Source organism: Pelobates fuscus, chromosome 4 (genome assembly GCF_036172605.1).
Source record: "Pelobates fuscus isolate aPelFus1 chromosome 4, aPelFus1.pri, whole genome shotgun sequence".
NCBI lineage: Eukaryota > Metazoa > Chordata > Amphibia > Anura > Pelobatidae > Pelobates > Pelobates fuscus.
Window position 1 is genome coordinate 229,190,441 of NC_086320.1, and position 27,460 is coordinate 229,217,900.

The following is a 27,460-nucleotide window of genomic DNA, read 5'->3' on the forward strand; positions in this document are numbered from 1 at the left end:
GACTAAGATCAAAAAAAGTTTTTCAAAAATGAAGTGGGACACCATCATTTAAAGGTATTAGTCAAACTAGATGTATTTTGCACCCTTCAGCACTTTTTCAACAGCTCTTCAACATTGAGTCTACTGAGAAAGCACCAAAGGGTGCAAACACATCTCTGAATTGAAGATTTTGCACTTCTACAGTGAGAAGTATGCTTTAATCAATGCTGCATTTTTTAAATTGTAAGCATTTATTTTACATGCTAAGATGCTTGCATTTGTTCACGGATTACTCACATATGAAAAAAGTCAAGACTTTTGTTAAAATTTATAATAATTGCAAGTAATATGTAGCGCACAGTGCCACTACCTTTTCCAAGCAAAATGTTTTGTTTTTCAAAACAAATACATTATTTTATAAACTAATACAATGTTAACATGTGCTCAAGCACTTATTCATTATTTGTCCCTGCTGACTTATGGCAAATCATTTTGCTTTGCTCTGACACAGTTCATTTATTTAATGTCTTCCGGGACTGTTGGGAGTATAAATGGTCAATACAATGCGCTCTGTGATATATTGGATATACGGTTAAAAAAAACAATGACTAGTAAATCATGATATATATTTTTGCTTTCAAAAATATCTAATACAAAAAGTATTTAATACTGCCAGTTGCCACTTAGAAGAAGAATCCTGTACTTGGTAAATAAATAAATAAAGTATCTTTTTTATATAATATTGAAGTGTCAATGTAATTATTTTTCCCCAAAGCGATGTTTGATGGTGACAGAGAGACACTTTTACATGGGAGACTGGACATCCTTGGTGGTTTTCAGCTGACATAAATTCATCAAATTCCATCTGAAATTTACCTGTGGAGTTTTTTTTTCAAAAAACAAGGTAAATCCTGAACAGATCGATTTGTTTGAGTGTAGATTAAAAATAATTGTATTCGTTTGTACCCCTATACCCCATGACTCATCTGTCCCAAAATATTCCCTATATACGGTTTTATATCCAGTTCAACACATGGTCACTACTGGTCACCAACATCCATTTAATTGGCCATAAATTTCAAGCTCTCGAACCCCTTCCCCTAATTTTAGCAATTTCAAAGTAAACCGCTAAACAACTCTAGCACAATCAACCTTATCCCTCACCGTAATGTCCTTTGTATTTACTTGGCACTAGTGATGTACCGAACTGTCCGCCGGCGAACAGTTCCCGGCGAACTTAGCGTGTTCGCGTTCGCCGCGGCGGGCGGACACATGCGCAGTTCGATCCGCCCCCTATTCGTCATCATTGGGCAAACTTTGACCCTGTGCCTCTCGGTCAGCAGACACATTCCAGCCAATCAGCAGCACTCCCTCCCTTCCACACCCTCCAACCTCCCTCCCAGCATCCATTTTCGATTCATTCTGAAGCTGCATGCTTAGTGAGAGGAGGGAAAGTTTAGCTGCTGCTGATTAGATAGGGAAATTGATAGCTAGGCTAGGGTATTCAGTGTCCACTACAATCCTGAAGGACTCATCTGATCTCTGCTGTAAGGACAGCACCCCAAAAAGCCCTTTTTAGGGCTATAACATCAGGCTGCTTTTTTTTTTTCCTGTGTAATGTAATTGCAGGTGCCTGCCTGCCAGCTTCTGTGTGAGGTTCACATTGGATACTGTGCCTACTTGCCCAGTGCCACCACTCATATCTGTTTTAACAATAGGTTAAGCTTTAGATTTAAAAGAAATAATTTTTTTTCACTGTAATAGAAGAGCAGTTGGCTGCCTGCCAGCTTCTGTGTCAGGTTGGATGCCTTGCCCATTTGCACAGTCAGTGCCACCACTCATATCTGTTTTAACAATAGGTTAAGCTTTAGATTTAAAAGAAATAATTTGTTTTCACTGTAATAGAAGAGCAGTTGCCTGCCTGCCAGCTTCTGTGTCAGGTTGGATGCCTTGCCCATTTGCACAGTCAGTGCCACCACTCATATCTGTTTTTACAATAGGTTAAGCTTTAGATTTAAAATAAATATTTTTTTTTCACTGTAATAGAAGAGCAGTTGCCTGCCTGCCAGCTTCTGTGTCAGGTTGGATGCCTTGCCCATTTGCACAGTCAGTGCCACCACTCATATCTGTTTTAACAATAGGTTAAGCTTTAGATTTAAAAGAAATAATTTGTTTTCACTGTAATAGAAGAGCAGTTGCCTGCCTGCCAGCTTCTGTGTCAGGTTGGATGCCTTGCCCATTTGCACAGTCAGTGCCACCACTCATATCTGTTTTTACAATAGGTTAAGCTTTAGATTTAAAAGAAATAATTTTTTTTCACTGTAATAGAAGAGCAGTTAGTTTTCTGCAAGCGTCTGGGTGTCAGGCCTACTTCAGCGTGTGCTCTGCAGACCTGTGCCAGCGTGCTTTGACAGTTGCCAATCATATCTGGTGTCTCTTTAGCGTGCTTTTACAAAGAAAAAAGGTTTCTAGTGTAAGCTAATAGCAGCCAGTCAGTGTCCTTCAAGCGGCTCTGTCAGTCCTTCCTTCAGCGTGTGCTCTCCAGAACTGTTCCAGTGCACATTGCCAATCATATCTGGTGTCTCTATAGCGTGCTTTTAAAAACATTTTTTTTTTTTCACTGTTATAGATTGAATAGCAGTTACTTGTCTTCAAGCGGGTGTGTCAGGCCTACAGTGTGTGCTCTGCAGAATTGTTCCAGTGCACATTGCCAATCATATCTGGTGTCTCTATAGCGTGCTTTTACAAAGAAAAAAGGTTTCTAGTGTAAGCTAATAGCAGCCAGTCAGTGTCCTTCAAGCGGCTCTGTCAGTCCTTCCTTCAGCGTGTGCTCTCCAGAACTGTTCCAGTGCACATTGCCAATCATATCTGGTGTCTCTATAGCGTGCTTTTAAAAACAATTTTTTTTTTTCACTGTTATAGATTGAATAGCAGTTACTTGTCTTCAAGCGGGTGTGTCAGGCCTACAGTGTGTGCTCTGCAGAACTGTTACAGTTCACATTGCCAATCATATCTGGTCTCACAGTAGCTTGCACGCATAGTACCACTAATCCCCCAAAAAATGACAGGCAGAGGCAGGCCACCCCGCAGGGGCCGTCGTGGTCGTGGTGCTGTGATTCCCTTTTGCCCTAGAATAATGCCCAGTTTTCAGAAGCCACGTACCCTGAACTTGAAAAGTTCTGAGGACATAGTTGACTGGCTAACACAGGACACCCAATCTTGTACAGCCTCCGCTCGGAACCTTGACGCACCATCCTCCTCCAGCTTAGCTTCAGGCACCTCTCAAGATACCACTCACCCGCCTGCCGCCACCACCAAAACTAGCACCACAGCCACTTTACTTGGTATGTCAGAGGAGTTATTCACATACCCGTTTGAAGAAATGAGTGACGCGCAACCATTATTGCTAAAGGATGTAGATAACAGGGATATGTCTCAGGCAGGCAGCATTAAATACATGGAGGTACGGTGTGATGATGATGATGTTGTACCCGCTGCTGCTTCCTTTTCTGAGTTGTCAGATACAAGCGAAGCGGTTGATGATGACGATGCGTCCATGGATGTCACGTGGGTGCCCGCTCGGCAAGAAGAAGAACAGGGCGAAAGTGGGGAGACAGAGAGGAGGAGGAGACGAGTTGGAAGCAGGGGGGGGTCGTCGCAAGGAGCTAGTGGCACAGTCAGACAGCATGCATCGGCACCCGGGGTCAGCCCGACAGCACGCCAATCAACGCATGCTGTGTCCACCACCAAAATGCCGTCATTGCAGAGCTCAGCAGTGTGGCATTTTTTTTGTGTGTCTGCCTCTGACAACAGCGATGCCATTTGCAACCTGTGCCAAAATAAACTGAGTCATGGGAAGTCCAACACCCACCTAGGTACAACTGCTTTGCGTAGGCACATGATCTCACATCACAAACGCCTATGGGATCAACACATGAGTACAAGCAGCACGCCTACTCTAAGTCGCCATCCTCCTCCTGGTCTAGCTTCTTCAGCCACGTCAACCACTGCTGTCCTTCTTGCCCCCTCTCAACCATCCGCCACTCCGTCTCCCGCCTTGAGCAGTTCCCGCTCATCTGCCCACAGTCATGTGTCTGTCAAGGACATGTTTGAGCGTAAGAAGCCAATGTCACCAAGTCACCCCCTTGCCCAGCGTCTGACAGCTGGCTTGTCCGAACTATTAGCCCGCCAGCTTTTACCATACAATCTGGTTGAGTCTGAGGCGTTCAAAAAATTTGTAGCTATTGGGACACCGCAGTGGAAGGTACCCGGCCAGAATTTCTTTTCACAAAAGGCAATCCCCAACTTGTACTCAATTGTGCAAAAGGAAGTCATGGCATGTCTGGCACACAGTGTTGGGGCAAGGGTCCATCTGACCACTGATACCTGGTCTGCAAAGCATGGTCAGGGCAGGTATATCACCTACACTGCGCATTGGGTAAACCTGCTGACGGCTGACAATCAAGGAATGCGTGGCATTGCAGAAGAGTTGGTGACACCGCCACGAATTGCAGGCAGTCCTGCTGCCACCTCCTCTACTCCTCCTACTCCATCCTCTTCCATAACCTCCTCGGCTGAGTCCTCTTGTGCTGCTGCGTCTTGCTCCACATCAACGGCACCCCCCCAGCTCCCCAGGTACTATTCCACATCCCGGATACGGCAGTGTCACGCCGTCTTGGGTTTGACTTGCTTGAAAGCAGAGAGTCACACCGGGCAAGCACTCCTGTCCGCCCTGAACGCACAGGTGGAAAAGTGGCTGACTCCGCAGCAACTGGATATCGGCAAAGTGGTGTGTGACAACGGAAAAAATTTGATAGCGGCATTGAAGTTGGGCAAGATGACACATGTGCCGTGCATGGCACATGTGTGTAATCTGATCGTACAACGCTTTGTGCATAAGTACACAGGCTTACAGGACGTCCTGAAGCAGGCCAGGAAGGTGTGTGGCCATTTCAGGCGTTCCTACACGGCCATGGCTCACTTTGCCGATATCCAGCGGCGAAACAACATGCCAGTGAGGCGCTTGATTTGCGACAGCCCTACACGTTGGAATTCAACACTCCTAATGTTCGACCGCCTGCTCCAACAAGAAAAAGCTGTTAATGAATATTTGTAACCGGGGTGCTAGGACAGCCTCTGGGGAGCTGGGAATTTTTTTGCCACGTTACTGGACGCTCATGCGCAATGCCTGTAGGCTCATGCGTCCTTTTGAGGAGGTGACAAACCTAGTCAGTCGCAACAAAGGCACCATCAGCGACATCATACCATTTGTTTTCTTCCTGGAGCGTGCCCTGCGAAGAGTGCTGGATCAGGCTGTAGATGAGCGTGAAGAGGAAGAGGAAGAGTTGTGGTCACCATCACCACCAGAAACAGCCTTATCAGCATCGCTTGCTGGACCTGCGGCAACGCTGGAAGAGGATTGTGAGGAAGAGGAATCAGAGGAGGATTGTAGCTTTGAGGAGGAGGAGGAGGAGGAGCAAGACCAAACACAACAGGCATCCCAGGGTGCTCGTTGTCACCAACTGGTACCCGTGGTGTTGTACGTGGCTGGGGGGAAGAACATACCTTCAATGACATCAGTGAGGAGGAGGAACAGGAAATAAGTAGCTCGGCATCCAACCTTGTGCAAATGGGGTCTTTCATGCTGTCCTGCCTGTTGAGGGACCCTCGTATAAAAAGGCTGAAGGAGAACGACCTGTACTGGGTGTCCACGCTACTAGACCCCCGGTATAAGCAGAAAGTGGCGGAAATGTTACTGAATTACAACAAGTCGGAAAGGATGCAGCATTTGCAAAATAAATTAAAAAGTATGCTTTACACAGCGTTTAAGGGTGATGTCACAGCACAACGGGAATCTAACAGGGGGAGAGGTGGAAGTCATCCTCCTCCTCCTCCTCCCACGACCACGCCGGCAAGGACAGGACGCTTTAAAGACGTGTTGTTGATGGAGGACATGCGGACCTTTTTAAGTCCTATGCATCGCCACAGCCCTTCGGGATCCACCCTCAGAGAGCGACTCGACCGACAGGTAGCAGACTACCTCGCCTTAACTGCAGATATCGACACTCTGAGGAGCGATGAACCCCTTGACTACTGGGTGTGCAGGCTTGACCTGTGGCCTGAGCTATCCCAATTTGCGATAGAACTTCTGGCCTGCCCCGCTTCAAGTGTCCTGTCAGAAAGGACCTTCTGTGCAGCAGGAGGTATTGTCACTGAGAAGAGAAGTCGCCTAGGTCAAAAAAGTCTATATTACCTCACCTTTATTAAGATGAATGAGGGATGGATCCCGAAGGGACTGACACTGGGCGATACATTCGATTAAAAAAGGCCTGATGAGATGAGCTGCCTTGGGCTAAAAATGGTCCACACGCTGCTGTATTTTAGCTCTGAATGACGTTTGACTTGCGTGACTTATCCGCCACCAACTAGGGTTCAAGCCGCCATGTTTTAGGGCACTTTCTGCCTGTGAAACAAACATCAATTTTTCTGGCCGCTGCTACAGCAGTGGCTGCAACAATACCTAATTTTTCAGGCATGTGTACATGCCTAATTTTACGGGCCTCTGGTGCTGCACTGTGGCTTCAAAAACAAAACAAAAAAAAGGCACATAACAGGGATTAAAGCGGCTGCAACAATACCTAATTTTTCAGGCATGTGTACATGCCTAATTTTTAGGCCCACTGGTGCAGCACTGTGGCTTCAAAAACCAAACCAAAAAAAAATCCTCCAAGATGGCACCAATATACCAGTGGTCTAAGCATCTTCCCACCTTGGCCTAAAAAGGGGAGGTGATTCAACAATTAAAAATCTCTGCCATTTACACGTCCACTGATAGGAGACGCGGAAGGTATTAAACTGATATGAACAATACTAAACTCACCATTCCTATCTGGTGGCACATTAGCTTGCCCGCGCAGTGCCCCAAATTTCAAGTAAGAGGACCGACCAAGCATCTTCTTCCATCTCCCTGTTACATAAATCAATGCCATATCCATAGAAATTGTAGAGAATATCCAGGATAGTTTTACAGGGCCAAATCATGTCGCCTGTTGAAAGAGGTGACCTTGCTCGGGTCCCAGGTGTGCGGTTCCTAAAATGGCTGCCATATACACGTCCACTGATAGGAGACGCGGAAGGTATTAAACTGATATGAACATTTACTAAACTCACCACTCCGAGTGCTGTTATTTATTTAATTTTTTTGTGGTGAGGCTTTACAGGACAGAGTGCTTCTCCACGGGACATGTTAACTCACAGGCAGCTGGCTCATCAAGGAACCAGAGCAGCTTGAACGAGGTGACCTTGCTCGGGTCCCAGGTGTGCGGTTCCTAAAATGGCTGCCATATACACGTCCACTGATAGGAGACGCGGAAGGTATTAAACTGATATGAACAATACTCCACTCCTATCAGTAGGTCCGTCCCATTGTGATTTATGCCCCCCACCCACCGCGCAGGGATGGGGGCCGGGGGGGAGGAAAGTAGGCCCCCCAATTGTGATTTATGTCCCCCACACACCGCGCAGGGGTGCTCTGCTCTGTGTCAGTGTGTATCAGGGGTTTTGAGGACAGGTGTCAATCCATATCTGCCAAGTGACCCTATGTAGGGGGAACAGTCCCTATTCTGCTCTGTGTCAGTGTGTATCAGGGGTTTTGAGGACAGGTGTCAATCCATATCTGCCAAGTGACCCTATGTAGGGGTAACAGTCTCTATTCTGCTCTGTGTCAGTGTGTATCATGGTCTCTGTGGACGGTGAACAGTCTCTATTCTGCTCTGTGTCAGTGTGTATCATGGACTCTGTGGACAGGGAACAGTCTCTATTCTGCTCTGTGTCAGTGTGTATCATGGTCTCTGTGGACGGGGAACAGTCTCTATTCTGCTCTGTGTCAGTGTGTATCATGGTCTCTGTGGACGGGGAACAGTCTCTATTCTGCTCTGTGTCAGTGTGTATCAGGGGCTTTGAGGACAGGTGTCAATGTTAGGTGATTTCTGCCCTTTATGGATTAAAAGCAGACTCTGCATCAACTGTGTAATTTTCCATGGGAGTTTTGCCATGGATCCCCCTCCGGCATGCCACAGTCCAGGTGTTAGTCCCCTTGAAACAACTTTTCCATCACTTTTGTGGCCAGAAAGAGTCCCTGTTGGTTTTAAAATTAGCCTGCCCATTGAAGTCAATGGCGGTTCGCGAACATTTGCGGAAGTTCGCGTTCGCCGTTCGCGAACCGAAAATTTCGGGTTCGCGACAACACTACTTGGCACACATGAGAATGACCACATGTTCCCTCACGTTCTCATCCATACTCTATTTTCAGGCCTTTGTTACCATCACTACTCTCCCCCAGAACTTTGGGTCATCATTGGATTCTTACTCCCAGCATGTTACAGGTATACCGAATATCACCTCATCTCTTGTCTTGATACCTTACCTTACTGTGTAGAGGATAACTCTAGTTTTATCCTCAGATAACCAGTACTAGCAATTCCCAACAGAACCACTGTCATCATTTCCACAGGTGAGTTTTACCCAACCCAGACTTAACCTTCCACATTGTCTTTTCAGGTTCTCAAGTATTTATCATTCTCCATAGAGAACCCTAAAGATTTCATAAGCTAGGTATGTCTCCATTTTACTTCCTACTCCCAATACCCCAACAGAATAGGATTGGTCAACTGGCTGTCATTGATAGCATTCGTCCCTAGCTTACTGTAATTAATCTACTCCCGTGAGGCCAACACCCATCCTCATCTGAGGTATACGCCCCTCGGTCCAACGCATAGCTAGACATTAACCACTGTCGGTTACTAGTTAGGGCCTCACCAAGTCCCACCCAATTATATTATGTCTTGTTACAGTCACCGAGAGGCCAACATTCCCACCACATCATTCAGTGGTCCCCGCCCACAAGGCCCTTAGATAGAGCCTCTCTCGCCATTTGGCACTAGCAGGGCTCCATCTCTTTTGTAGGTTCGATAATGTTTCGCCTTAGGCTTAGCTAGAGCTAGTTGACACAGGAATTTCGCTCACAACTAAAGGCCTTATCCTTACCCATGTTTTCATTCCTAGTATGTCTCAAATACCTGAACAAGACAAGGAACTGGCTATACCTGAAACCCCAGCCAGGCCTTCCACCCCGGCTGGTCCAAGCACCCCAACTGAGAATCTGGAACCATCCAGTCCATATTCCCTGCAGTCATGGACTATCCCAAAGCTTGCAACTGAATTACGTTGCATGGGGGTCCCTTTCCCAGCTATAGCTCGCAAGGCTGAACTCTATAAAATATTTATTTCCAATACCTGTACTCCCCAGCCTGGAGTTGTCCTGCAGCCCGACAACTTTACAGAGATCAAGAGTTTAATGTCATCTCTCCTTGCCTCTATCAATACGATCAGCGTTAGGCTGGACAAATTGGAATCACCTCAGACATCAACAGTCATCCCCCCCATATTGACCCCCACTCCGGGTCCCTCCCATGATAACGACACCACCATGTGGCGAAACCGACCTCGCCACATGTCCTTGGAGGGGGCTGCTTGCCCGCCTCTTGCCTTTAGACTATGGCCCCTGTTCTTTTTCCCTGCAGAAAGGCTGGTTTGTGCCTTTCTGTGGACTGTTAAAGCCATGCTACACCAGATAGCTATGCCATGGAGCCCAGCCGTATACTGAAAGACTGTATGAAAGACTTTGGCTCCATGGCGATTGAACTGTATGTATGTGATCTGAGCGCCATCCGGTAATAATGTGCGCTCAGATCTAAGCTATCTGGGGATAGGTAGAATGTCTGTATTTTATGTAATAAATGTAACCTTGTGTATTTTATTGTATTTTTATGTCTTTTATTGTCCTTTGTCTGCCAGGCTAATGGAGATAATTGCCTCTGTCCTTGGAGATAATTGGATTACTTCTCAATTATCTCCAGGATAGAAGACTCTGTGGAACTGGTTTTAAGCAGAAAAGCCAAGCTTCATTTGGTCACAAAGGACTTTGATCTGTCTTTTGAACCAATGGACCAATTTGGATGATTTTGACATATGTTTGTATTTGGAGTATGCTGCTTATGAAAATGTATGTTTTATGTTTGTGACATGTATATTTTAGAAGTTATAAATATTTTGTAAAAACTGTATTCCTCTGCCTGTGATAATGAGATTACCCATTGTGTTCAGTAATCATATCACAGGCAGAGGGGAGGATTTTGTGTGGGAGTGTCTGTGTGTATTGTACGGATTGATTGGTTGTTCTGTAATACCCTGTGGGCTGTACTGTGGTTGTGGATTGGAAATAAAAGAGACTGTATGTGCCAGGACAGTCAGATTCTGCTTAACCCTCAAACCGAAGTGTCGTCTCGTTATTGGGGGAATTGGATTGTATGCTGACTGCCAGGAGTGTAACCCTTTCGTATGGTTTTCCTGTTCGGCTGTTTCCAGGATTCGTAGAGTTTGCAGTTCAGGAGATTGGTGCTTACAGTTGCTGCCTGTGCATCTGGAAAGGGGAATATCGCCTAAACGGTTTTTAACCTCCGGTGAGCGAAACGGTCCGTTACAATTGGTGGCAAGCGGCGGGATCGTTCGTACAGCCAGAAGGACAGCTACAGGTAACACCATCCCCTGGATTTACAAACTGAGGGCAACGTTTGTACCCGTACAGCGACCCTATCTACAAAGGAACCAACGTCGGCAGAGCCAGCATGGTGTCTGACTACACTCAGGAGGAGTTTGACAGAGAGGTTGCCAGACTGCTGTTTTACTTTGGACTCAACCCACCTGAGAAATACATACAGAGCGTGAGGAAATTAGCAGCAGAGTACCTGCAGGCCATGGCAGATATAGCCAAAGGTGTCTTCCGCCCTCCCCAGCGGCAGAGTGCGTTACGGGGAGTCAAAGGTGTTGTCCTTCCTCCCCAGCGGCAGTGTGTGTCCCAGGGAGCTGAAGGTGTCGTCCTTCCTCCCCAGCGGCAGTGTGTACCCCAGGGAGCTGAAGATGTCGTCCTTCCTCCCCAGTGGCAGTGTGTGTCCCAGGGAGCTGAATGTGTCGTCCTTCCTCCCCAGCGGCAGTGTGTATCCCAGGGAGCTGAAGGTGTCGTCCTTCCTCTCTAGCGGCAGTGTGTATCCCAGGGAGCTGAAGGTGTCGTCCTTCCTCCCCAGCGGCAGTGTGTATCCCAGGGAGCTGAAGGTGCTGTCCTTCCTCCCCAGCGGCAGTGTGTATCCCAGGGAGCTGAAGGTGCCGTCCTTCCTCCCCAGCGGCAGTGTGTGTCCCAGGGAGCTGAAGGTGTCGTCCTTCCTCCCCAGCGGCAGTGTGTGTCCCAGGGTGCAACAACTTTAATTCTGGCAGTTTTGAACTTAACACATGCAGATTGGTGCAGGTCTGTCCCCATCATCTGTGCCCAAAACAATGACTTACCAAAGTTAGCATTGACAGCCTGGCATTTAACTTCCAGGCACACCCTTCCCATCACCTAGTCGACTTCTTGGTCAAGGGGTTCACCGACGATTTCCACACTGGCTTTGTCACACTCCCCACTGGTATTCAGGAATATCCTAACCTACAGTCTGCCCTTCTTGACCCCGTCAGCACAGAATTACTGCTTGTGAAAGAGTTGAACAACGGGTTCATATTAGGCCCTTTCTCTAAACCGCCCTTCTCCAGCTGGCGTAGTAACCCAATAGGTATAGCCACAGGGACGTTCAACAATAAAATAATGCTATTCTACGATTTGTCGGCTCCACATTCTTTATCTACCCATAGCATTAATTTGCAAATTCCCTTCGAAGAGTTCTCCCTGAAATATACCACAGTGGATGACGCTATTCACACCATTCTGAGGGCTGGCGTAGGAGCTTGGTTAGGGAAAACTGATGTTTTCAACGCATTTAAGCTCCTACCCATTCATCCAGACCTAAATTTCATGCACTTTCAGACATTCTGGACACCAATCCATTCGAAACCAACACTAATCTTGTTATGAAAACGGCAACTTATCTAACCTTCTATGGATTCTTACGACCAAATGAATTCACTACCAATAACATCACGTCTAACCACCTGCACCTTAAAATTAAGAAAATTCAAAAAGAAACTGACCATTATGTACTTACCATCGATCACACTAAAACAAATCAGCTAGACCCGCCTACTAATGTCTGCTATTATCCCACCGGTAACCCATGGTGTCCCATTAGAACATTTGACACATATCATTCTGCACTTGCTGGTCTTAATCCTAATACACCACTTCTTTCATTACATGGTAACCCTCTGACCACTACGAAGTTCATATAATACATTAGAACTCTGTTTATTAGATTCGGTCTCTACCCCTCTGGTTTTTCTGGCCACTTATTCAGAATTGGAGCTGCTTCAGCAGCTTCAAGCCACAATGTCCCTGCTTATATAATTAAAAGACAGTTATATTCCACAACCATAACAGGAATTGAGATTAGCATTTAAAGGTCCAGCTGTGTAACGTGTATAATGAAGTTATTTGTTTACATCAAGCTTTTTGCCTTCTTTTATAACAGGCCTACCCCATACGTCGGTTCCGGCACACCACAACCGACTGGTACTCACTTTTGTTTTTATTATGTTACTATTACAGCTTATGTCCCCGACTACAAATATAAAAGCGTAGCCTGTTGTAGCGGAGTAGTAGGGGTTAATCCACGGTATCTCCGCTGGTAGTCAGAATAAGCAGGTAAAACACAGGTAGCGTAGTAATAATCCCTTCCTCCCAAGAACTAGACAACACATAGCTTGGAGATCAACTGAGGTTTTAATTACAGGTCACAGTATTTATGTGGTTACAAATGTAAGGGGTTTCCAAAGTCACATTCCAGGGATTGTACAATAGTGGACTACATGGGAAACTGAACTTACAGGCGAGATTCCCATCATACACTGCTGTACCAGAGAGATAACTACCCCAGAATGCACTGTTAATGGGATTAACTACTGGTACAGAAAATACTTTTTTTACATTAAAATCCACAACTTTGGTAATTCACCTCATATTTTACCGAATGACCCCTCATTAGATTGCAGGGATCAATCAGTACAATATACCGAAGTACCGCTCTGATCCCTGCGGAAACAACCAAATGCGGCTTGCAATATACATTCATACGAACTGGGTCTTAACAGAGAAAACTCACGTATGGGTTTAATTTCCCGAAGGAGAGAGTTTACCGAATGCTACGGAAGTTCAGCTGTGTTTGGAAATCAAGTGACCGTTTTTGGTTCCAGGCACTCGACGACCAAACACCGCTGAATTCTAACAAAGCAAAGATGGCCACCGCCACGTGTTCGGTATACGAACGGTGGCCACACACAGAACACTGATTAAAGGATGGATACAATGTTTCGGTTTACTAATGAGCGGCACACGACCTTCTGGGGTGGTCTCTTATTTGGCATTTTGTTTGTTTCACGAACAGGGTTGGAATCCCCTGTTCGTGAAACTTGAAACATCGGGTTAGTGGTATTCGTGCGCTGAAACACACGAATACATAGGAACAGTAGGTGAAACCTGGATATGCAGATACATTTAACAGGGGTTAAGTTTCTCCTGGAGGGAGACACAAGGGAAACAACAGTCAGGCATATATATGCATAATACTTCGTAAGTGGCTAGGTTTGCCACACCTGCAATTGTATATAAGCTCAGGCCCGCTCCATATCAGAACCGTCACCGCTGGGTTCATCCCTCCCACCTCTTCCCTTCTTTACAATTTATTGGGTAGGCCCTCTTTTATCACAGGCCTACCCCATACGTCAGTTCCGGCACACCACAACTGACTGTAACTCACTTTTGTTGTTATTATCTAACTATTACGTCTAATGGCCCCTATTACAAATATATATATATATATATATATATATATATATATATATATATATATATATATATATATATACAAAAACAAAAATCCTTGCACTCAAGCCAAATAGTAAATTCAAGCCAAAAATGGCTTTTACTTGCCGGGTGCCAGTCTTCAGGGGAATGTAGTATAAATAATAAACTGGAACTGCACTCACGGTCTTCCAATGTAATACATTCTTTATTTCATCAAAATCGACGTTTCGGTCCGCACAGGGACCTTCCTCAGGATAAAGTGACAATTGCAATACATCCAAAACCCACATATATACCCCCCAATATCATAAAGCAATAACTTACCCCAGGTGTGTGTCATTCAGTCTGGCGTTTTCCCCGTGTGTCTGCGCATGTGTGCTTACGCCACGCCCCCACGTCGACGTCTAACGCCCACGTGATGACGTGGTGAAACGCCGTTACTTTAGTAACGTTGATGCCATAGCCCAGGCAACCCGCTGTATACACATAGAATTTACTATTTGGCATGAGTGCAAGGATTTTTGTTTTTTGTATTTATCTTTGGAGCCTTTAAAGGGGAAGGTTTTACCTATGCACCAGCAACTTGAAACCACTTTTTGATTTGAAATTTTTTTTTAGTCAAATCTCAAGTGTATACTTTCTCAATAACATAAAATTGGACATTATGGATGATTTCTTATTACAAGCGGGAGCCTATGCAGAAAATGCAGAGACTTTACAGTTTACATCAGAGGAAACTAAGGCCATATTATGGGATAAATCTAGTATGGAGTTTACCACTCAATATACTAATAAGGACATTTATTTTCAATTATTGAAATTACATAAAAGAGCGGTGGATTTGGACCTGCATGGGGTATTTCTCTCTGATTACTTTAAATCTAAACAGATCCCAAGGGGATTTCATATTTTGAATGTACCTACAATAGGCAGATTAAAGCCACAGGTTTGCAGAGACTGGACCCAAGTGCTCAATAGGGCATCATTGGATTTAATGCTTATTATCATCAAGGACGTTAAGTCAGATTTAGCAGAAACACTTCAGAAGATCACGGAAGTAGAGATGCAACAGGCACTATTACTAAATTCAACAGAGGGGTTAAAACTACAACAGAATCTTAAAGAGGAAGTAGCCAAATATCAAAATGAACTTATTACATTTAAAAAGCAAAAACTGGAGAAAGTAAAGCAAGATTATAGAGAGCACTCGGTATATAAATGGCTCTAGGGTGGACAACAAAGACCTAGACGCCACAGAAGACGCATACAACGTCCCAAGATCTCTACGATAGACATTACATCAGGAGAATCTGCGTCAGATAACGAGACTCTTAGACAGAATAATTTTTTAGGAGCAACGGGAGGAACAATTACAACATGTAGTCGCCTAAAAAGCCATGAAGAACACATATCAAGAGAGGACAGGGGGGCAAGACCTATGAACAGTCGCTCAAAACCTCCTTTCAATAATGAATTCCAATCTTTAATCTTTCAGAGAGGCAATTAACATCAGAAGAAATTCAAATTCTAAGTAAAGGATTGACATTTGTTCCTACATCTAAACCTCAGTTGTTCAAATGGAACATTGAAATGTTCCAATTTGGGAGAAATTTACGTCTTAAAGAATTTTATGCTAAGAAGCCTGGTTCAACAAACATGTCACAACCACCAATTAACATCTTAAGACCTAAATCTTCCTTTGATCCTATTACTAATAATTCCTCTTTGAAGACTTACATGACTACAGTGTTAAGTGAATCAAAAGATTTGATCAATAAGCATAAAATCAAACCTCAAAATCTGACCAAAACCCAAAGGAAACTTATACAGAATTTAGCGGAAGATCCGAAGATTGTAATACGCCCAGCTGACAAGGGGGGCGGTATTGTGATTATGCAATATGAAAAATATGCATATGAACTGAGACAACAATTAAGATGTCAGTCCACGTACAGAAAATTAAGACAGGATCCTACTAAGGAAATTCAACATAAAATCGAGGATACATTAAACACAGGAGTACTCGCAGGGTATATTGAACCACAAATGGCTGAGTATTCAATAAAACTCCCAGGATACCAGTTATCTATACCATTCCCAAAATGCACAAGGATCCAACACACACCCCTGGACGTCCAATCGTCTCTGCAGTGGGAGGTGGGTTGGAACCTATTGCAAAGTGGTTGGACCTATTATTTAAACAACCAGTGGTTGAACTGGAAACATGTATAAAGGATACGCCATCATTAATATAGGAATTATCGACAATACAGTTGGATAAGAACCCAATAGTGCTAATAACCATGGACGTTAAAAGCCTCTATACTGTAATACCACATAGCCAAGGCATTGAAGCCATGAGGCAAGTGCTCACGCACTCAAAAGTATATAAAGGTCCTCCAATCGAATACATATTACAACTACTCGATTTGGCATTGTCGAATAATTACTTTAGGTTCAAAGAAGATTGGTTTATGCAGATAGCGGGTACATCCATGGCCTATAGCCCCCATGTACGCTAATGTATATATGTATATATATATATATGAAACAACACACATTTTTCCTAGGTATGGCGACAAAATTTTGAGGTTCTTCAGGTTTATCGATGATTTGTTCATAATCTGGACAGGAACCGTATTAGAAGCGCAAGATGTGGTAAAAAATCTAAATGAGGTGGACAGTCCGATTCGATTTACAGCAGAGATCAGCACGGATAAAGTACATTTTCTAGACCTACAGGTCTGGATTAAGGAAGGAAGTATTCATTTCTCATTATACACAAAACCCACTGATCACAATACAATCCTGCATGCACAGAGTGCACATTCTGAGAGACTAAAATCCTCATTACCCAAGGCGCAATTCTTAAGAACAATACGTAACAACTCAAACGAGACAACAAAGGATGAACAATTACAACAAATGAAAATGAAATTTTTGCACCGAGGTTATGATACTAAACAATTGTATGTTGCGTTGCAACAAGCAAGGCAACACATTCCGAAGGAATCGTCCTCATTAAAAAATCGGTTGATTTGTCCTTTGACATACAATGAAGCATCTATCAAATTATCTAATGTTATCAAAAGTAATTGGAATATGTTAGCACGTGATTCTACATTACCCAATATATTTCAACAAAAACCAATGGTGTGTTACAAACGGAACAGAAATCTTCGGGACATGTTAGTCAAGACGGATCCAACACAGAGTTATATACGGACAAATAAATCTCAACAAAGGGGAAGTATCAGATATTTAGGCTGCGTAACATGTAGCCATATGGTGCCTTCACGGACATTTAATCATCCCCATTCTAACAAAAATTTTTTTAGCACTTTTACTATTACCTGCAAAACTCCGTTTGTGATATACAAACTCAATTGCCCTTGTGGCTTATCATACATAGGCAAAACGGAAACACCTTTGTGTGAACGTATAAGAGGACACCGGTCCAACATTCGCGTTGCCTATAGAGATGGACACAGTGACAAACCTGTTGCCAAACATTTTTTTGGACAGGGAAAAATGCTTTTGAACAAAGAAACGTATTGGATCTTTAAACTGGATACAGTTTATCCCAGGGGTTTGAATGAATTATGAACGTATCATTCTTTTCTGTAACAGTTTCAGATTATTTTGTCTGCAAGGTTCTCGCTTGGTTTAATGGTTTTTAATTGTTTATAGCTGATATACTGAGTTACCTAGATGGCCCAATATTTAGTAGCCTATATTATATTTAAAGTTAGGGGCATATTTAGCCTCATTAGCTGATAAGAAAGCAAAGTAATGCTCAATCAGTCATTTAAATTATTATTAACATTATGGCTTAAATTTATCATAATAGATTTACATCTGGGCAGACTAGGAACTCTTAGTTTCAGTTTTGTAAATAATGCATTAGTAAAGTCAGTGAGATTAAAAATGGAATACGCTTTGTTTATACGATAGCTAAAGGTTTCTTTTCACTTTTATGTATTATTATTATTATTTTTGATATAGTATTTTTTATATATACATTGATACACTAAACACAGTATTAAGAGCTGGTACAAGTTGACATGTACACAGATGAAGGTAGTGATTATTTACTCACACTTACACTTACTAAAAATGTAATATATTACACATACTTCGGCAAAATCTTTTTTTTACCATATATAAATCACGATAAACATAGTAAGGTAGAATGACTGTATTGATAGATTAGAATTATTAATATGAATTTATTGTATATTAACACATTGTTACACGAAATACTTCATCACCATGAGGCAAACTTATTATAAATATTATCGGGTGTATGTAATTATCAGTTTTGCTCAATACAGACTTAGTGTTACTTAATCAGAGCGATAGATTAAGTGCTTTTTTAAATATCTCCTGTTTCCAATGCATGTTTTGAAACTTAGAGTCACTAATACTTTTAACTTATTATTATGTTTCATTCAGAAAGGATGATTTCCCCAATTATATTTTTCTTATCCACCAAGGATGCCCGGCTGTCTATGTGTATACAGCGGGTTGCCTGGGCGATGGCATCAACGTTACTAAGGTAACGGCGTTTCACCACTTCATCACGTGGGTGTTAGACGTCGACGTGAGGGCGTGGCATAAGCGCACATGCGCACACACACGGGGAAAACGACAGACTGAATGACACACACCTGGGGTAAGGTATTGTTTTATGATATTGGGGGTTATATATGTGGGTTTGGGATGTATTGCAATTGTCACTTTATCCTGAGGAAGGTCCCTGTGCGGACCGAAACGTCGAGTTTGATTTTGATAAAAATAAAGAATTTATTACATTGGAAGACCGTGAGTGCAGTTCCAGTTTATTATTTATTTATATATATATATATATATATATATATATATATCTGTGTGTGTGTATATATATATTTTTTATAAAGACTTTTGTATAAATACAAATACATTGTGATTCAAAGTAAACAAGAAAACTAATGAGAAATCAAATGTTACCTCAACTACAACTTACCTGCGGCTTTTGTAGAACATACATCGTTTCAAAGGGATCTTTATAACATGACCATATAAGCCCACAAAGAGTACACTTTGACTGTGAAGAATTTGTAATCTTCGAATTGGCTCCATTTGTTTCTTTGGTAAAAGTTCAATTTCTTCCAGTAAGCAACTACTTGTATTTTGATTTATTGGCGCCAGGACTTTTTTAATTGTTCCATAGTCTGTAAAAAAAACAACTTGTTATAATTTATTATAAAAACTGAGAAGAAGAGAAGTAAATGAAAGATAGTATGATAAAAATATATGCACACAATTTAATTCTATGTGTATATTTATGTATTATATTTACATAATTATGTGATCTATGAATTATATATTGGGAACCTGCCTGACAACCCAGGCAGAATTTAATTTGCAAGCCCTATATTTGTCATTGTAACTTCCAAAAAAACTGTACATAGAGAGTACTTTTGTACTTGTGAGACATCTCTGAAAACAAAAACGAGTGCTTTAGAGTAGTAAAACATATAATGACGATTATATCATATGTAAAAAAAAAATTAGTTTTGTGTGAAAAAAAGCAAACAAAACAAGCATGAACACTAACTTTGGCCAGGGTTTGTGACTATGTGGCTACTAAAATAAGATTGTGCATACCCCATTTTGAATACCCTGGGTTGTTTTCTTTTGCAAATAGTATGCATTTATGTGGGTAATTTTCATTCCTTGGCTGCCATACGGTCTTACACTTACAATTATATTTTATATATAAATGTTTGATGTAGAATAAAATCAATATTTCTCCTGGAGAAATTGATATATATGTGTGGGTGCCCCCTTAATATGGAAAAGGTAAATTATGGTTGAACAAACATATACCTCAAATTCCAGGTTTTGTTTTAGACCTTTTAGTACAATTGCTCCTGTCCTTAAGGGGTTAAGTAGGAGTTCAAAACAACATGGTAAATGTGTTACTGCCCTGTGCATTTTTTTGTAACTGGGGAAATGAATGTTAGCAAGATTGCTGGTCTTCACATGTTGTTACATGTATGCATGCCTGCATGAATTAGTCCAGGGTACATACCTCTGTGGCAGATCTGGAGATCTGGAGAAGCACATTAAAACATCGAGACAGCTTGACAATCTTGAATGGGGTCTGCTGCTCACTGAGCAGAGTTTAATGGGGTACTTCTCGTAGAAATAACACAGCTGGGGAACAGGCATGTAGTGGGTTAAAGTTACATGTCATAGCAGGGGGGAGGGAAGATGTATGGTTTAGCTACTCTTGATTTGTGCAGCCAAACAGATTTGCTCATTTGAGTGAAGATAAAAGGTTGTTGTGGCAGGGGATTCCATTATTAAAAGAGTATCTAGGGTAAAACACCGCTCTGATCATCTCAACCAGACATTTTGATGTCTCTCGGGTGCTCAGGTCTAGCATATTGCTAAAAGAGTGGATGGATTAATTGGATGGGCTGGGGATGTTCCAGTTGTCATGGTCAATATTGGTACAAATTGCAAAGTCAGAAGAAGATGGAGGGTCCTAAAGAATGAGTTTAGAAGTGAACTGAGGTAAAAAGTGTATATTCACAGATAAGGCGGGGGAGATTACACATTTTTATGTGTGGCTAAAGTTATGGTGTAGGAAGGAGAGTTTTGCCTTTTTAGAGTACTAGGTTGGTTTTGCACTTAGGTACAAGTTTTATAGTCAGTGGCGGAACTTACATAGAGAGGTCCCTGGAACAAGATTTTTTTTTTTTTACCCCGCTATCACAAGGGTGGCCAAAAGGTAAATCTCAATCTGTCAAACAACTACCACAATGCTTTGACAGCTGTGGCTGTTTTTCTCTTTGTTTCCTCATTTTATCAACTTTGCAGGGTTGTATTTAGCACTTTGCAGTGTTTGTGTATTAAAAAATATTTGTATGGGGGCGGAGCCTGACTAGCGAGCAGAGCAGACGTGCTCTGAATCAGCTCCCGTGCACCGAGCACAACAACGGCGAATACCTCAAGCCACACCGATCTCACCCTCCTACAAGTGGGCCCACTGGACTCGGGAAACCGACCCGAACCTAGGGACACCTCATTCGATGTCCAGAGTACTCGGGAACCGCATCGGCAAACTGGGGCCTACAGAGGGAGGTGGCGGAGGAAGGCGGCCGCTTTCCCGCCAGACGAACACAGCAAAAAGTAAGCTTGGAACACAACCTCCCCCCCCCCTATGGACCGGTGGGGGTCATCCCGGTCCCCCCTAGATAACGGGGGCGCCTTAGCACAGACTCACAGGACTCAGCCTGTAAAGCACCGAAGAAACTCGGCGGCAGAAGCTCCTAAAATGGCGGCCGCTCTCCTACAGCCTTTATGCCCGGCTAAAACACCACAGGGCCCACGTTCCCCCCCCCCCCCAAAGACCGGCAGTGGTCATCCCGGCCCACATAATGCAAGGCCACAGGCTCACACCAACGACCGCAAACTATCCGCACCTAGCGGCCAAGATGGCGACCGCCGACCATGCTCCTGGGCCTACAACAACCCAACACACACAAGTGAGGCAGGCAGGCGAATATCCCCATGAGGACCGCATAACAGCAGCCTTTAACCTCTTTTGGGCACGACTATGGGCCAAATTAGCACAACCTCCAACAGCCAAAACAGCCCCACCGCTGCACAGCACTGCAAAACCCCTAACCGGGATGAAGCGGGAGAAGGGAGCGAAGGCTAAGCCCCAAACCACAAGCCGCAGACCATGCATCGGACACCGCCAACCGGGGGCCATACACAAGCGAAGGACACTTAAGCTACGGAAACACACCCGGAGGGTCAGAGCCTGGCCTATGACGGGCAAAACCAAGTTGGACATTCAGAGTACTAACCGCCCAAAATCTTGTAAGGCCGCTACAAGTGCGCAGAGGGGCTCCAACTCACTAACGGGAGATACAGCTCTGATATCAACCCACGGAGATACAAGGAGGATGGAGAGGCTGGTACACCGCCAAGAACACGCACCCGCTACACGAGACACCCACGGAAGACCAGGAGGAAGCAGCGGGGCCCCTTCGGCTCTCTCCCACGGGCTGACGCCGAAATCCTGCATGCCAAGAACCGGCATGGGTTGAAGGGGACTGGCTTTTGGACTCACAGTACTCTTTATTTTATTTTTATTTTTATTTTTTCCTCCAGCTCTCAGCTATTGACGTATAGATACGCTTCTCGTTATGCACTGCACTGCAAGGACTCTCTACGACTCAAGCCACTGTTTAGCTCACATGCAAAATATCTCAATAGTTTCACAGCACTTTTTATTTGCCATACTTAGACCTGATTTATCTGCATAACCATCATACTGAAAGTTAAAGTTAACCTGAGTCCTTAGCATTAGCACAAACAGAATAGGTCACCCAAGCAAAGTTAACCCCCCGAGTTTATGTATAATTGGTACAGCGAGGTTACTTTACAATATAAGCGGAATTTTGCAAGAACCAAGTGTACTTTGTATACCACGTAGAAAAACATGTTTAGCTATATAGCCTAACGAATGCCGCTTATCATTTACTCTTTCAACCGCACTACATATTATGTTTATGCATGCCATATACATCACAGAGTATAAGTAACTGGCTTGTTAGTTTTCGAAAGTATAAAATGTGCACGATTGTCTTTTGTCTGATTTCTGGAGAACCAGGTCGACCATTTAGCCAGATTGTTTAATGACTAACATTGTTCCTATCATCGACCGGATCTAGAAGCCTTGCTTTACTAATTGTTAGTTCGCTGACTTGACTCCCTGCAGATGTTGTTTGCTAGACGTGAACTACACCCCCACCCATATGCGTACAGGTAGCATATAGCTTAATCCTTTGACTCCGACTCTCACAGTCACTCCTATACCTAGGGTGCGCGGGAGGAAAGTCCCTGACCTATAGGCAATACAAAAGTTGTGAATCCAACCCTGTGTTCTGGATGACTCCTACTCGCATGAAACTTGTAGCCTCCTAATTAACTTACATATGTTACACTAAGTAACCTAGCTAGGTTTTCCTATGCATAATAGATATAAAGTACAGCTTCACGCGAACGTGATATATGCCTGTCCTTAATGTCCCAGCGTACGGTAACTCTAACTCTTAAGCCATGTTGAACGACGTACTAGTTAATCTATACCCAAACACTGACATCTCGACTCGTTATGCCTTACTATTTTAAAAAATTATATGCAAATCCAACAAGCCACAACGTTGTTATATTATGTGAATGAAACTTGAGCCTGCGGATGCCGTTGTGGCAATACAGGCACTGTTGTAACTACCTGCATATCAAAAATAAAGAATTAAAAAAAAAAAAAAAATATTTGTATGGAGTATCTTTGTGTGAATGCAGTGGTGTGTTTGCATGTATTGCAGTGTAGTACAGACACACAGATACAGATACACACACTGACACACATGCAGATACACACACAGATACACACAATGACACACATAAAGATACAGACACGCAAATATTAACAGAGACACATATACACACACACAGATACACACAATCAGCCACACAGATATACAATGAGACACACATTGACATATGTAAATATACACAGATACACATACTGAAAAAATACAGATAACACATACAGATACACAGATGCACACACTGACATACAGACACAAAGATACACACACAGATACACTGACAGATATATAGATACACACACAGGCAGTATTTAATCCCCTGCTAATTTTGAACATTTGCCCACTGACAAAAAAATGATCAGTCTATAATTTTAATGGTAGGTGTATTTTAACAGTGAGAGACAGAATAACAAAAAAAAAAAATCCCCCAAAAAACGCATGTTAAAAAAATTATACATTGATTTGCATGAACATTGGCTTAAAATAGAGTACAGAGAGTTGCCATTAATGGTAAACTTTCAAGCTGGACAGAGTTGGTAAGTGGTGTCCCTCAGGGTTCTAATCTGGGAGTCTTTCTATTTAACATGTTTATAAATGATCTTGGAAAAAAAGCATTGAGAGTCATGTTTCAGTGCATGCAGATGACACAAAACCCTGTAAAGTAGAACAAGGTAAGAAAGATATAACTTTGCTTCAGAGGGATTTAGATCGATTGGGGAACAAGGCACATAAATCACAGATGAAATTTTATGTAGATAAATGCAAAGTTATGCACTTCGGGGTAAAGAATGTACAAGCAACTTACACCCAACTACATTTGTAGTGAATAAGGAATAACAAACAAGTATGGTTTGTGAATTGTTAAAGACAACAGAAAAACAGCACCTCAGACAGCATTGCACAAATATATTCAGGGGCCAATAAAAACTGGAAATCTGTTCATAAACAGGACTATACATAAGACACAAAGACACACATTTAGACTGGAAGAAATGAGATTTAGTTTAAGGAAAATAAAACATTTTTTACAATAAGAACAATAAAGATGTGGAATTCAAGGAATGAAGATGTGATTTTATCTGAGTATGTACAAATGTTTAAACAGCAACTGGATGAATACTTGCAAAAGCATAATATTCAGGTATATAATTTTGAATATGTGGGGTAACAACTTCTTGATACAAAGAGAGATCTGACTACCATTTTCCTAGTTTTTTGCAAAAACATTTTTGGCCTTCTTTTTGAACAACAGCAAAAACTGATGTGAGAAAGGCTGAACTTGATAGACACATGTCTTATTTGGTCTATGTAACTATGTTGGGACTACATGTTTGTATTTCTAACATTAGAAAGTTCATTTAAGTTAAGAATAATGATGAAGCTATCCCTATTGTAACATATTCATATATTTTCTATGTTTTAATTTAAGACATTTTAAAAGCTTAACCAAAAATAACAAAAAATTTAAAAGAAATATCCAGCAAATTTAAAAAGAGGCATATGTCAATAATATAATTGGTTTCACAAATACCTTTGTCCATGTAATTATAGAAAGTGATTTGGAAGCAATAGACTTTGTAACTAATATTAAAATACATACATGAACATTTGTTGACTGTGCACTGTGGGGAGTTGTATAATCAGGCATGCTGCTTTAGAAATTGTATGACTATCTCAAGGCAATCAAGTGCTTTGCGCATCAATAGACCAGAAAAATAACACTTATACATGTCAGAATCAATACATTTTTGTAATTGCAATTAAAATGCTACTGTATTTTTGTTCCTTTTTTCAGTTTCCCAGTCGAATTCCTAGTTCGAATAAAGTGGGGTTAGAGTTATGGATCACTTCCTGTTTATATTTAGAAAAAATTGATTTCATCCCACTCATCTCTTTTTATTTTTTAGGAATAATCTGAAAAATTATACTGGTTCTCTACAAATATTGCTAATTTTCTTTTATATAATTTCTACACAACAGTAAAATAAAAAAATAAAAAATGTAATCCAGAAACTAGACTAATATATTGCAACTTCTAATCTAGTGTAGAATACAGTCCTTTTGAAGATTTTTAGAAATGCTAAACTCTAAATGCTACCTTCTTAAAGCATCAAAATCTGTAAATCGTATGTTTTAGTGGTTTCTGCAATAAACAGACTGTAGGTACACAGCTAGGTTTAATCTCTTTGGAAAAATGGATGGACGCATTGTTAAAGTAATACAAAATATTACAAATACTTGGGTATGTTGTTAGACCCCAACCTATCTTTTGTCCTTGCATCTAAACTGTATCCAAAAGTAGGTGCCCTGTACAGAAACAAATCCTGCCTAAGTCCTATTGTACGGCAAATGCTGATGTCAATCATTGATATTGGGGATGTATACGCACCTGCACCTCAAACCCACCTTAATAAACTTAATACATTGTATAACTCGTTCTGCCAATTTGTGCTATAATGTAATTACATGACCTACCATTGTGACATGCTAAACAAACTAAACTGACTGTCGCTGGAATCCAGACAGACCCTCCATCTTTCCAACCTTGTGTTTAAGAGCTTTTATGGGAAGCTCCCACCCTACCTGAGCAGAATGTTCTCCCCGGCTGTTCCAACCTTCTATAACCTCCGATTCAGTACCAGCACTTTATTTAGTCTACCTCAATACAAAAAGAAAGCAGTTTGATCCTTCTTTTCCTACAAAGCACCACAATTATGGAATGACCTCCCGCACACTTCCAAATCTTCCCCAAGCCTAAAGTCCTTTAAGAGATCCCTGTCTACATATCTCAAAACAGAATGCACCTGTCATCGTTGATTATATATTTCCTACCTATTCAATATTACATTTTGTATATATTGTTTTTGTATTTTATGGTACCCTATTGTATCAATGCAATGTTTTGTGGATCCAGGTGTCCGGGTTCTCACCATGCCATACAGACGGCCAGGAGTGGCCGCCCCATGGGTGCCTGACAGGGGATTTGAACCTGGGTACTTTGCTGTCCTGGGTCTTTGAGCCACAGCCGTTCTGTTTATTTCAAGCTGTTCTAGCCTTATTATTCCTGGCTATGTCTGCAGCACTCAGGGATGGATTTTGTCTGTGGTCATTCCAAGTGCTTCACCTGACTCAGATCAGTCATCAGCAGGGTATTTAAACACGGCCTCGCCCTGGGAACTTTTTCAAGTCTTTGATCCTGTTGTGTGTGTTCAGTTCCTGTGTTCCAGTCTCTTGAACTTAAAATTCATATTGGGCCCGGCTTCTGTCTTCGTTTATCCTGATCTCTGGCTTCCCTTGACTTCGGCTACACTTCGTTAATCCTGACCTCTGGCATCCTTTGACTTTGGCTATCCCTTGACTATCCTGCTGTTTGTGTCCTTGTCGGTACTTTATTGGAATTACCTTTCCTGCACAACCCCCATGCACAGATTCACAGTCCAGGTAGCTTCTTATCTGGTCACCTTGGACTGTATCTGCAAGGGTGAGCAAACATATCTGCGCTACAGACTCCCATCTCAGGTAAGGACCCTGACACCAGGACATACTTGAAATCAAGAGAAATCTTAATGTATCCTTCCTGGAAAAATATTTTATAAATAAATAAATCACAATGACTTGTATGGGCTCTTGCTGACAAAAATGCAAGCAGTAGGATATTGGCAAAATGTCAGTCAAAAGATAAAAAAATCAGCTTTCTCTGCTACGCATCCTCTGTAAGATGATTTTTTTTAAGCTTCAGTTTAATTTAATTTACCCATGTTTTTCTCATTTTATGTATTCCACTTGAATTAGATACATTGTATGGACCTATGCTCTAGGTCCAGTACATTTTATATCATTATTTGATGTTGTTTCCTATAGGGCTTACCATTACAGATAGCAAGAAAAGTGGTGAGCAATAAGTGAATACATGTGTGGTATGTTCCTCCATTATTGTGTGCAGATGCCTGGTTATCATATCCTCAGCATGCAAATTGCAACAGATTACAGGCCTAGAGGGAATGCTGGAAACCAATGGAGCAGGCTATATTTCGACTGAGGTGAGACAAACTACAAGTCACGGGTGACAAAGCTGTTAGGATACATGTGGTTGCTGAAACCATACAAAATGAACCAAATGATACCAATAATGAGGATGAAGACACTGGTAAGAATGTGATTATGTTCAGCTAATTACATTTTAAGACAATAAGAGTCTGTCTTTAAAATTGGATGGCAACAGATGATAGAATAAAAG

General features: G+C 42.2%; 1 protein-coding gene across 1 annotated transcript in view; it reads right to left on the bottom strand.

Annotated features, from left to right (window-relative positions):
* SEMA5A (semaphorin 5A) overlaps positions 1-27,460 on the bottom strand; it is a 503,768-nt gene that overhangs the window by 95,077 nt on the left and 381,231 nt on the right. The window contains exon 12 of the mRNA XM_063451928.1: positions 18,831-19,038. Within this exon, the coding sequence (XP_063307998.1) occupies positions 18,831-19,038 (208 nt within the window). The remainder of the gene's footprint in view (positions 1-18,830; positions 19,039-27,460) is intronic.